The sequence below is a fragment of the Triplophysa rosa genome, linkage group LG7 (assembly GCF_024868665.1).
Source record: "Triplophysa rosa linkage group LG7, Trosa_1v2, whole genome shotgun sequence".
NCBI classification, from domain to species: Eukaryota; Metazoa; Chordata; class Actinopteri; order Cypriniformes; family Nemacheilidae; genus Triplophysa; species Triplophysa rosa.
In genome coordinates, this window is record NC_079896.1 from 22,894,663 (window position 1) to 22,907,411 (window position 12,749).

General features: G+C 38.8%; 1 protein-coding gene across 1 annotated transcript; it reads right to left on the bottom strand.

Annotated features, from left to right (window-relative positions):
- Window positions 1-5,563: 5,563 nt before the first annotated feature.
- Window positions 5,564-11,837, bottom strand: LOC130557235 (protein-glutamine gamma-glutamyltransferase 5-like). The gene is made up of 15 exons (XM_057338868.1): window positions 11,768-11,837; window positions 11,376-11,555; window positions 10,499-10,888; window positions 10,163-10,281; window positions 9,831-9,959; window positions 9,558-9,735; window positions 9,266-9,401; window positions 8,986-9,089; window positions 8,454-8,693; window positions 8,355-8,378; window positions 8,073-8,102; window positions 7,752-7,958; window positions 6,849-7,012; window positions 6,552-6,688; window positions 5,564-5,911 (listed from the first exon to the last, which is right to left on the bottom strand). The coding sequence occupies exons 1-15, from the start codon at window positions 11,772-11,774 to the stop codon at window positions 5,761-5,763; spliced, it is 2,196 nt and encodes a 731-aa protein (XP_057194851.1). The 5' UTR covers window positions 11,775-11,837; the 3' UTR covers window positions 5,564-5,760.
- Between the last annotated feature and the right edge of the window lie 912 nt (window positions 11,838-12,749).

A 12,749-nucleotide genomic window follows, 5' to 3' on the forward strand; every position in this document is an offset into this window, starting at 1 on the left:
TCCATCTTTATTCTAGTCAGCAACTAATTTTTGCCTCTGTTATTTATTAACATTAAACTAAGCGGCTCGCCCATGACATAATCATAACTTCTGCCCTGGCAAAAGAACAAAAAAATCGCAGCACCCCCTGTTCAAAATACGTTCCCGCGGCTATGAACACAGCTATCACTCTCAACCAAAGAAACATTACTAGCCAATCAGAATTAAAATGGTGCGGGTCTTGGTTGCCGGAGTGGAGACGTCACGTTGGAGAGTACGTTAGCAAGCGAACAGTCCTGCCGATTGGAGAGTACGTTTATAAAGCCTGAAGCTGGGGGCAGCTTTTAAGTCTATTACAAATATGACATACCCAAATTGGAGACTGTGACATAAAGATCGATAACGTTGTGTTTCGGCAAATCATCTGAAACGTCCACTTCTGCGCGTCTCACACACACACACACTCGCGGTAACTGCGATCGAGAAATAAAGGATCAAAGCGTCTAAATTGTTTTCAAACGTTTTCACAGCATATTGCACCTATCTCACAGAGTTAGGTCATAAACATGGTCGTTTTTGTCTGAAGTGAGCGTGAAAAGTTGAGAAAGAAATCGGATGTCAATAAATTCGTGACGGCAGCCTAATATTCCTGCTATTCTATGTGGTTGATATGACTGAAACAAATGAAAAGAGAAGCACTCACTGCTGACTACGTAACCTTTGTAGCTTCCCAGTCATTGACGAGACTATGGCAGCCCACCATAGTCTCCTTTGTTCCGCCACAGTCTTAAAACGAGCCAATTTTTTTTCTTATAACAACATAAATATTTATTTGAATTTCGTTGAGTTCTGCACCATTGTTTTGTTGCTGTGCCATTGTTCACAGCTAGACGAAATGCGTCCCCCTCTCTCTTGCTTTAGCGCAATGTGAGCAGCACACACACAAACGCATACAGTACATACGAACGCACGCACGCACGCTCACTCGCTACTGTTTCAGCTTTCGCGGTTGAAACGCAGAAACATGAACTGGCAAGGATTTGAGACGTCGCCAAGCCATACTGAATATAACATCGTTTGAGGTAGAAGTAAAATCTAACTAATGTTTCAGTATTCACTGCAGTTTTCCACCAGTACAAACATTATCAGTGTACGACTGAGCAAACAGATATCATTACCTCATGGTGTTAGCATCAATATGTTCAACTTCCATATTATTTTCAGCTAAAATAGCAGTCTGCATATAGTGACCTTTGACAAACACCATTTCTGTCGTTTAAATTAGCAGCGCGTCTACACAACGGAGCTAAAGTAGAGTCTGACTGAAGCCCGTCGTGTTTTTTGTACCTACGCATTACACAGGCTGTTGCAGCAATTAAAATAGATCAGTTTTGTTTTTAATGGCAAATTATTCATATTTTGTTTTATTTCGTTATCAAGTTATTTTTGAAAAATGTTTTTTTTGTTTTGTTTGTGGCTCAGGTGCAGAAAGCATAGTTTGATTGCCAACTGCGCTGGAACACGAATTTGATTTATGATGTGAATGACACTGTTTAAACTGTTAAATATTTTAAAGTAGTTTAGAATTAATAAATAGTTAAAAAGTATTAAAATATTTTAGTTTTGTTTTAAATGGTAAAATATATTTAGTTTCGTTTCGTTTCTTCATTAGGATAGTTTAGAAATTTTTGAGTATTTTTGTTTGTTGCTCAGGCAAAGAACGCAGTTTGATTGCCAACCGCGTCAATTTTAATGATTTGAATGCATGATGGGCATGAGTCTGCTTAACTTCCCTCTTTAGCTTTGGCTGTCGCCGTAAGAAAAACAATTATACGGGTGCGCGCCACACTATTACATTCTGCCCTGTGTCACCGTGTCCCAAACTTGTCAATATGTTTGGTTTGTCGGACATCAAGCAGCGCTGCCCAGACCGATCGGCGTGTACTGCAGGAGAAAGCGTCTGTCATTAATTGCTCTCGTGTTACTTTGATATAAACTGATAGGTCTGCGCAACACGTGCATAAAGTTGAAAACATAATAAATCACAAACTTAACGTTACTCTGTTATGCTGAGAGAGTGTACGCTTTTCTTACGGGTTAACTAACTCTAAACAGTCACCGCATCTAGGGCTGTGACTGACAACCGCACCACCGCGGTGGTAAAGTGCCATGACGGTGGTGAGCCGCCACCGGCGGTAGTGCACGTCACTGTGACAAATATAAGTGTAATTAAAGCTGCGAGCAACGATGTTCGGGCCCTCGCGCAAGTGCCACCACCACCTGTTGGCCTCAGGGACAGCGAACGGTGGGCAATGTGCATATTGACTTCTGACTAATGACTTCCTGTTGGGTTTAGAACATGGGTCCAAGAGATTTCTTTCTTGGAATTGAGATGATAGACAAGTAAGTGCCACCGCTACCCGATTACGTATGGAAAACAGTAAATGGTAGGTGTTAAAATTAATGCAGGTGAATTATAGTAGGATTTATTTATTTATATGTGCCACATTCCCTGTTGCCAGCTGGTGGCGCTGTGACGCTTAAGTGAACACTGACATGGATATGTGTTCAGGCCAGGACTCTTGTCGAATATGTGAAGTCTGGGGCCTGTATGCATGAGTTACAACATTTTCCAGTTTCATGGCGAAACACCAGACTTTGCCATGTACAGGTTCTTCAACTAAGAGTTAGGATCTTCGCAATGTATCATCACAAAGGTCTTAAGATTAGTCTGGCCAAATATGATGTTGAGGAGTTCATAACAGTGTAAAACATGCCACATCCTGTTGCCTGCAGGTGGAGCTGTAACTAACTGAACATTACAATGTAGATGTCTTCAGGCCAGGACTTTTATCAGACGTGTGAAGTCTGGGGACTGTTAGACATTGTATGCATGAGTTACAACAACCTCCTGTTTCATGGCGAAACACCGGACTTTGTCAGGCCGCCATGTACACGTTCGTAGGGCAGTACCATAGTAGGGCAGTCGTGGCCTACTGGTTAGAGAGTCGGGCTCATGACCAGAAGGTTGCCGGTTTGATTCTCAGGGCCGGCGGGTAACGACTGAGGTGCCCTTGAGCAAGGCACCTAACCCCCACTTGATCCCCAGGCGCTGCAGTGATAGCTGCCCACTGCTCCGGGTGTACGTGTGTTCACTACTCTCTGGATAGGTTAAATGCAGAGGTCACATTTCGGGTGATGTTAGATAGTAGGACAAATTACAATGGTAGTCAAAAGTGTGTTGCTGTTTTAGCTGCATGTTAAAATAATGATGAGTTATTTAAAACATCAATTTCAGTCAAGGAATTAGTTTAGCTCAAAGGAAAATACGTATAATAATCATTATTAAATATACATTTTTTACAGTCTGATTAGTAATATAAAGTATAACAATATTTGTATGCATTCGTCCAGCGAATGCATCAATGATATTACACACTTTACGTTATCTCATGGCCACAAGTAACGTGACTTTACCAAACAGGATTTAGAGCAAAGGTAGCGTAAATCAAACACACTTAAAGGGACCAAGTATGTGAGCGTGAGCACAGAAAACCTCATTTTAGACACTCGGCGCAAGCTCCCAACCTCTCACTGTGCTGTAGAGTTAGTGGAAATTGCTGATACCTTTAGATACCTGGGTATTACTTTCGACAATAAACTTAGCTTTGACCACCAAGTCACAGATATGTATAAACGCTGTCAACAGAGACTCCATGTTTTGCGCAAGCTGAAGCTCCTGTCTGTGAAACCACATTTTCTGCTGTTAATGTATCGCAGTCTTATTGAATCCATTATCCTGTATTGCGTCACTTGTTATTTCACCATGCTCTCTTGTAAGAACAGAAATAAGCTTTTTAATATCACAAAGATCTCTTCAAAAATAATTGGTATTTCCACTCCTAATTTGTCAGCTCTAATAGAGACTTCTGTCATCCGCAGGGCAAATGGTATAATAAGGAACTTGAGTCATCCCCTTAACCCATGTTTTATCCTTTTGCCCTCGGGTCGCAGATATAGACAGTTACCTCAAAAAAAGGTGCGCTTTGGGAAGAGTTTCGTACCCGCAGCCATTAAGGTGTTAAACTCACAGGAATCGTGGAGTTTGTACAAATTGAATCTCTTAGCTGCCGCTATCAACCCCGGGTAATATACATAATGTACATGTGTTTTAAGGTGGTGGTGTATATGTGGCGGTATTTGTATTTGAACCTGTTATGTTTCTGGTGTAAATTATGTATAAACGTTATGTGAATTGTGCATTGTGATATGTGTAACGTGGTACAGTCTGTGAAAACAAATTTCCTCTATTACCCCTTTTCCACCAAAATGAACCGGGTGCTGGTTCGGAGCTAGTGCTATTGCTGGTTCAGAGCTGGTTCCACTGGTGAACCTGCTAAGAACCGGTTTGCTTTTCCACGGGTTAGAGAGCCACAAGGGAGCGAGGTCATACGTCACTGACTACTTCTCATCTTTCCCAGCAACGTTAGCGCGGTAGCGCCAAACTTAAAACACCATCAACAATGGCGGACGTTGCATTGCTTGTGATGTTCATGGCTTTGCAGAGGACCAGAGTGCAAGAAAACAGTTTGTTTCTTCCTCAAACCAGTGTTGCTTTTGTTTCGCATCCATTGAATTTAATTGAATTGAATTTCAAAAATGGCGGTCAGTGTTCGTCAGTGGTCACGGTAAGCCCCCAGCATCTGACGCAAGCAGTTCTTACTTCTAGCCCAGCAACGTTTCGGTGCTAGATAAGAACCACCTTTTCTGGTTCGGAGCTGGTGCTTTGCATGTGGAAAGACAAAGAACCGATTTCGAACTAGGCTCTGGCTCCGAACCAGCACCGAAACTGCCTTGGTGGAAAAGGGCTATATGAGGACAATAAAGAATGAATCTGAATCTGAAAACCCATCACAAATGAATATATGGTTGTTTATTAAACTACTCTACATGGTAAACATATGTACTGTATATGCCTATGTATAGAATCGGATACTTGCGAGCTCTGTGCTGGACCAATATCCGTATGTGCTGGAGAGATGGAAATGTTCTAGAGGTTTCAGAATGCAGTCCTACTGAAAAGTTCCGAACCTCAGTGGCCGAAGAGACGCCACGAACCAGTTTCTGATGAGGGCAAGTATAGAGCAAAAAGGCCAAGCTTAGCGTTTTCAGAGCAGGCTCGATATTTAATGGCCACCTGAGTTTGAATCGACCAATCAGAGTTGAGGGCCAAAGGTTTACCTGGTTGGATATAGTAAATGATGACATAATAAACATGTTAACCAAGATGAATGGTGTATTCTTAATGTTCACATATGTAATCATGATGAAGCATAAAAATGGGTGAGATGAATCATGATTAAACATTTGTATCTACTGACAGACAGATTTCTAATGCCGTGAAACACGCATCATTTCTGCCCTCCAGTGTAAAGGATTGTATATGTAAAAGTAGGCTATATATAATGAAAATTCTTAATAAGGCTAAATAAGAATAAATTTGGCTTAACATTTTTTAAGTTATCTAAAGTAATGACTATATTTATAGTGATATTACATGTTAAACAAAGAAACAAAGAATCATTTCCATAGTTAGTTTATTACTTTACATAAGGATTTCTTTCACGTTTACATTTATTTCTTTAGCAGATGTTTTAACTTACAAATAAGGAAAACTACTGATTTGTTCTGAATAAACATAATATAAAAAACACAGATTAAAAATATGCTGAGTAGAGTTCATACACAGTTTCCCATAAATCTTTTAACCGTTCACCCTCTTCAAGCCTGTTTAACATTAATAGTCTTGAACCCATGAAGGACACTGGCCAGGTTTGTCAACACTAAACTAGCCTGGAGCATCTTGGAACCTGTCATCTTTGGAGTGAACTGAACGGGTCTTTTCATGGCCTCTCCAGGCTTCAGTGTGAGTCTGAGAGACAAAAGAACACAACATTTAGAAAATGATAGAAAAAAATGTACATAGCCTACTGTATACTATTGTTCATATTTCATTTTAATGATTCGAACTGTACTTTTAAGTCAAAATAATGTTACAGTAATAGATAATAAAAAAATCAGATATTCTTGAGATGTTGAGACATACAGTACACTTTGAGATGTTTTGGATGTTAATCTAGGATTGATTATGTATCGAATAGAGCAATTCTGTTTATCATAAATTCACTCCAGAGTTTTTGCGATTTGCATATAACAGCAGCACACACTGTTTTGCAGACGCACACACACACTTGCAATAACTGTGTAATTTACAGTTTCTCAAATGCTGCCAGTCAAGTCAATCATAGTTCAAGAAACACAAATCAAAGATCAATCTGTTGGATTTTTTCCAGAGAATCAATCTCAAGTCTTTATGTAAGCCACCCCTCCCTGTTCGCAAACACAGTATGTATGTGACACAGTATGCGTTTGTACTTTTCCTCATTTGTAACTGGCTTTGGATAAAACTGTCTGCTAAACAAATAAGTGCTGATGTATTTGATGTCATTTCTCAGGTATGTGAAGCAAGTTGCAACCCCTGAAACAAGCAAGAATGAAAAAACACTATGTACCTGATTTGAACTTTCTCTTCCAAGAGTCCTGAACCCATAACCGTAAGCTCTCCATTCACTGGAACGGCGAAGGGGCTCGTGAAGGTCACCGTGGCAACTTGCTGCGTATTAACTACGACAGAGTTCTCGTTGGCGATCTGGAAGAATGACAGTGATCTTTCCAAATTGATATTGATACTTGTCATTTGTTTATATAATAAACGTGTATTCTCTCCCTCATAAGGCAGTGACACAAGTGTTTATTTAGTCCATGTAGTCCAGTTTATGTGTAGGTTTGTCCATCACAGGCTGACATACCTGTATAGTGAGAGTAGGGCTGATGATGTTAAACTCTTGAGAAGCCAGCGTTCTCTTCTGAGTCTCCACGTCCTCTATAACCACAGCCAGGTTAACCAGATAATCCTCCCTCAACTCTTTAGATGCATAATCGCTGGAAGAGATCTCATGTTTGAAAGTATGAGCTGGTGAAAGATAACAAGAATCAGACTCTGACATATGATGTGTCTGCCTGCAGGACATTTTGATTATATATGTCGATATTGCATATTTAAAGAAACAGTTCACCCATAAATAAAACATTCTGTCATCATTTATTCACCCTCATGTTGTTCAAAACCTATATGACTTTCTTCTGTGGAATACAAAATAAATATTTAATACAATTATTTTGGGGTGAAATAGCCCTTTAGATATGCATTATGCTTGCGTTCATCCAGTACTCAAAATAAATTTTTGGCAGCACAAATTATTTAATAATAATGTTTAATGTAACAGATTTCAAAACTAATATACTTTTTAATATCATTTTAGAGGATTACTTTTTTCAGGATTTGCTGGATATTAAAATATGGATGATCAGTTTCACTTATTTAAGAGTTAAATTACAGTATGTTCGCCATCCTTTAGTGCTCAGATTTCCTCTTTAGTTCAACAAATAATTTAATAATACAGTAAAAGCCATGAATATAATTATCAGTAGATCAGTAAACTTAGGATCTTTGTCTCTCTAGCGCCACCACCAGCTCAAAGTTAAACCCAATTCAGCTAGGTGAATTCAATTCACAGTAGTAGATTGTCTCCAATTGTGAACTTTCTAATACTTGTGCATTTCTAAAGTAAATGTGCTTCCATTGTAGTATGCAGGACCAGTGGTTAGAAATGAATGTTACAGAATCATGCAGGTTCCTGTAGAAATCTTACTTTCGTTAGGAGCGAGCTTCAGGTCATTATGAGCCTCCCAGAAGGTGTCGGTGGGATTGCTGTTGTACTCTTTGTTCTGAGCATTGACGTGTGCTTTAAGCTCTTTGTGTGTGCTCTCGTTGTTGGTGATTGTGACGTTGAATAAAATGTTTTCTCCGACTACAGGGGTCTTCAGAAGACTCAGAGACACAACAACATCCTTAGGAACTACATGCAAAAATGCACAAAAAAGAAATGTCACATCACTGTGTTATAAAGCAAGTAGACAAAAAAGTTGGACATGTTTATATTGATTAAAAATCTGTAAATGCTAGAACTTACTAACTCTTGATGTTTCCCCAAATGCATTTGCTGGAAATAAATGTTGAAATGTCAATTAAAAACATGCATATTTCAATCTAGTCAAATCATTTTCATATTTTTGTGTTTTTTTATTACACCAAAACTGCAGATAAAAACCGAGATATTATACATGTTTCAGGGAATATATTTTGAATTCTTATTCCATTGGCGAATAATTCTTGTCTTAATCTTATGCAACTTCTCAAGTATTGACCTTCTTTTAAGAATGTTTAGATTTAGATTATATTAGAACTGACTTACCAGCGGGGGCAGGTTTTCTTTCAACTGAAAAAAAAAACAAGATATTTTTGCAACTTTCTCATTAACAGCAAGCCATTATCTCTCTTCTGTTTTTCTCACCTGTCTCGATTTTATATTTTGAGGTGATGTTTAACATTTGCATGGATCCTGGACGCTTGGTGCAGATCAGGGCTCCGACTCTTTTAGTATCAGTCTCGGACGACAAAACCTCCCCATCACGCACAATCATTGTACGCACATCAGCATTCACTTCAGCGTAGACAAACGGTACATCGTACTGGGCCTCAACCTTCCTGTCAAGAATGGCCTTCAGAGCAGCGGGACCGCATCTATACATTCCTGTAGCAGAAGATTTAAAGATTCATTTGATTCGAAAAATACTTCCGAATGATTTTCATTTGAACAAACAGGAGAACCAAAAATTCTCCTGCTGAAAAACATGAATGTTATAGTTACAGTAAAATTAAATGATTTACTTTACGTTAGTACACAATATTCATTTTGTGGTAAACAATTTATCTGTGCCAATCCACAAAAATGCCTTTTTTTTAAATGTTTTCACTTGAAAATACATTACAACACTGAAGTAAACTCAATGAACTTCTGGTTCACCTGGACTTTAATGACTGACCTGCGCTGGGTTCCTGTGGTGTGGGGTCGAGAACCTGCCAACCATCGTACTCTTGACCCAGATCAGGCCTCTTCATCCACGACTCCACCCACACATGGAAGTTCCTGAAAAACATTGGTCCTCAGAGTAAAAACATGATTGACAATCAGATTTGGTTCAAAAGCATAAATGTAAATACTAGTATTAGTCTGATTAACTATTCTCCAGTTAAAAAGATCCTTATTCATTTAGTGTGATTATAAAGCAGTTCCATTAGTCATATTTTAAAGATGTAACTCACCAGATGCTATCCTTGCTGAGAGATAGCTTTTTCCCCAACTCTGAGTAATATTCCTCAATCACCATGTTTCCATTTGTGTCGTGGGCGGAGCTAAAGTTGGTGACCGCACGAGTTGGAATACCGAGTGCCCTCATTACTGTTAGATGAAAAAAAACACATTTGCGATTGAAAACCAACCGCAAGAATGCTGTTCATGCATGCATTACAGTTTGTCTTTATCAATATCAAGCGAGGGATAAATAGGGCCGCATCTGACTGCACAATACAGTGGTAAAACTGATGTTTGTCATACCTGTGCACATGACTGCTGCAAACACCCAGCACTGGCCATATTTAACAGGCCTGAATTGTGATTCTGACCATTTCCTGAGGATATCTGCACTGCCAGACCATGTTGATGGGTTAATGCCACCATTGTATTCACCTGACCAGTTTCCCATTAGCACACCCCTATCATCCTGAGAGTTCACCTGTTCAAAGACAAAATGAGAGACAACAGTGAGTTAAAACTGAGAAGAATAGAAGAGCGCAAAACAGCGGAGAGGAAAAGAGATGAGATTCTCACCATAGCTGAGATCACTCTGCCAATGTAGACCGGATTGCTGCGGTTCAGTAAATCTTTTCTCTTGTCGGTTAGATACTGGGGACTCAACTGCAGCAGTTTCATACAAATGTCCAATATCCCCTTTTCATACTGTGAACATTAAAAATGATCATTTGAATATTCCAATTTATGTTGAAAAACAGTTTTTAATGTTTTCCCACATGTGGCTCAATTAGGTTTATTCTTTTAGCGGTAAGAAGTAAGGAATACATAGTATGCATTGAACTGTACAATATTGCAGTTAAATCCTTGCAATATTTTACCATGTTTGGCAAAGATCAAACATTGCTCACCTGTTCAAAAGACCACGGTCTGGAGACGTAGTTACTCGATGTACCTTTAAACAGCAGTCCAATATCACTCCTTACATATTCATCTCTCAGCTCCTCAGAGCTCAGAAACACAGAATCACCTGCACAACAAAATATACTGTATCAATAACAAATGAAAACAATCTTTAACATATGACCACATTACAATTTTACATTTACAAAATTACAATTACAATATAATTACAATAATTTTTTAAAAAATATTTTCTTTTTAATTGTAATAATAATTTACTATAATTGTAAAAATTACAATTAATTCAAAATGAATAATTGTTCACATCTGGGGGTGAGGCTCACCTTGACACCAAGGGTTGCAGAGCAGCGTGAACTGACCGAGCGAGTGGGTCTTCACACTCGTGCGGTTCTCGACTCTCAGGCTGAGTGTGTAAACTCCCACAGACGCAGATGGTGTGCTGAGCACCGAGACTGATATTGTGCGGGGGGAGTTTGGATTGGGGACACCCTTCTCCAGAGTGGCACTCCATTGAGTCTTAGATGGTTGTCCGGTCCCAGACACAGGCAGTCCAGACCCAGAGGAGGGCAGTCCAGTCCCAGAGGAGGGCAGTCCAGTCCCAGAGGCGGGCAGTCCAGACCCAGAGGAGGGCAGTCCAGTCCCAGAGGCGGGCAGTCCAGACCCAGAGGAGGGCAGTCCAGTCCCAGAAACAGGCAGTTCGACAGACAGCGGACCTGCACAGAGGAGATTATGAGAGGCCATTTGGTTCAGGTAGAGAGCACAACAGTTGGGTACCATTAGCACATATTGTACATTAAACAAATGACAATGAAAATCATTCAATTACTTATTTAAAAAATCTATTAAAGAAAGAATGGGGAAAATATGTAGAAACACGACTACTAAAAAGTGGGCAGTCACTGTTGAACTCTATACAGAAACGAGAGATTAGACGAGAGAATTATGGATTCAAATAATGAATAAATGAATGCATTAATCCAGGAATGATGAATGCATCTTTCTGGGTGAGGATCTGGGCAGGAATTTCAACTGTTTTAGGTTCAAACCCAAGAATGATTCATGAGCTATAAACTGGATTTTCCTGGTCTCCCTTTAAACATGCTGTAAATTAATTATATTCTGCCTAACTATGAGTAACAACCTAACTGATGAATTTCAGTGCAATGGACGTTAATGATGTGGGATGATGCAGAACATTACCTAGGACGACTTGGAAGACAAGTTTATCCTTGCGTGGATCAAATGCCCGTCCATCGAAGCTCACCAGAATCTGAAAGGCCTGTCCTCTCCTCAGGACCAAAGTGCTGGAGCTCAGACCGTTGGTCTTGTGGTTGAGCTGGTTTTTGGCCGACTGCAGGTCGACACTTTTAAACTTGAACACTACACAAAATGAACAAAATCAAATCATGAACTGAATGAATTTAGCCACAAAACAGACAAATAATTAACTATAATTATAAATGTATTGTAAATGTATATTGAACAATAATTATTTAAAATACTACAAGATTACTTTTAATTTCTATATAGTACTACTTTTTGCAGGAAAACTGTTAATAAATAAATTAAACAAATACAAATGTCAAACTCACCATCCATGAGATTCTACCGAGTTGTTTATTTTATGCTCTACTGTAAATGCTGATCCTTCGTTTATTCTCCCTGTTTTTATAGGAGATTCTCGCACCCCTCCCTTCTGAAGTGTCACTAAAGTGGTTGAACCACATTCACTTACAATAAAAACATGCCAGATGATAGAGTCAATGCAACCAACACCTTTGACAATTAGACAATCCGACACACATGAGCATTGTGCATTTAAGGGGGTGTGTACAGTAGTACGTACAGTGTTCATACAGAACATTACAATCACTTTTAATCAGACATCTGTAAAAATAGGAAAGTCAGTAATTATTTGTTTAACTGTATAATTTTAGTAAAAGTGGATATATTTCATGTTTGGTTTTTTTCCATGCACCATTGCTTGTAATGCAGGACTGTTTGCAGATTTGTGCCCAAAGTTTATTGGGCTGTAAGGTTACACAGCAATTTATGGTTTAGAATCAAGTGAAAGATCTTCAAGACATGTTAACTAAACATCGTATTTAATTAATAGGTAAAGCCATAAAAAACTGACATGCACTGACATATCTCAAAATGCACACAAGTAATGTTTTTTGTAAGGCATGTTTGTAAAAACGACTTAAATGTGCTATTTAAACTAAGGCTTAGTCCTGTTTTAATCTAATCCCTGCTGGGAATCACCTCATAATGTCAATTCTTATTAACTTCTACTAACATGCATTTCTTTGCTTTTAATAATCATTTTCAATAAATAAAGTCTCAAATAATCCTGAAAACCCTTATAATTTATTATTTATTTCCTGAGATTTTTTGGGATGATACAATCAAATATATCCAACATTCATTTCCTGATATGTGATTTACACAAGTTTTTTTGTCTTTTGAAGTGGCGCAACATTATTGTTATTGTCCTTTTAATTGGTATAGAAAGAGGAGCATCTAATCTACAGCAAGGAAATTATTTGGCTTTACACACCCTTACTCACACAA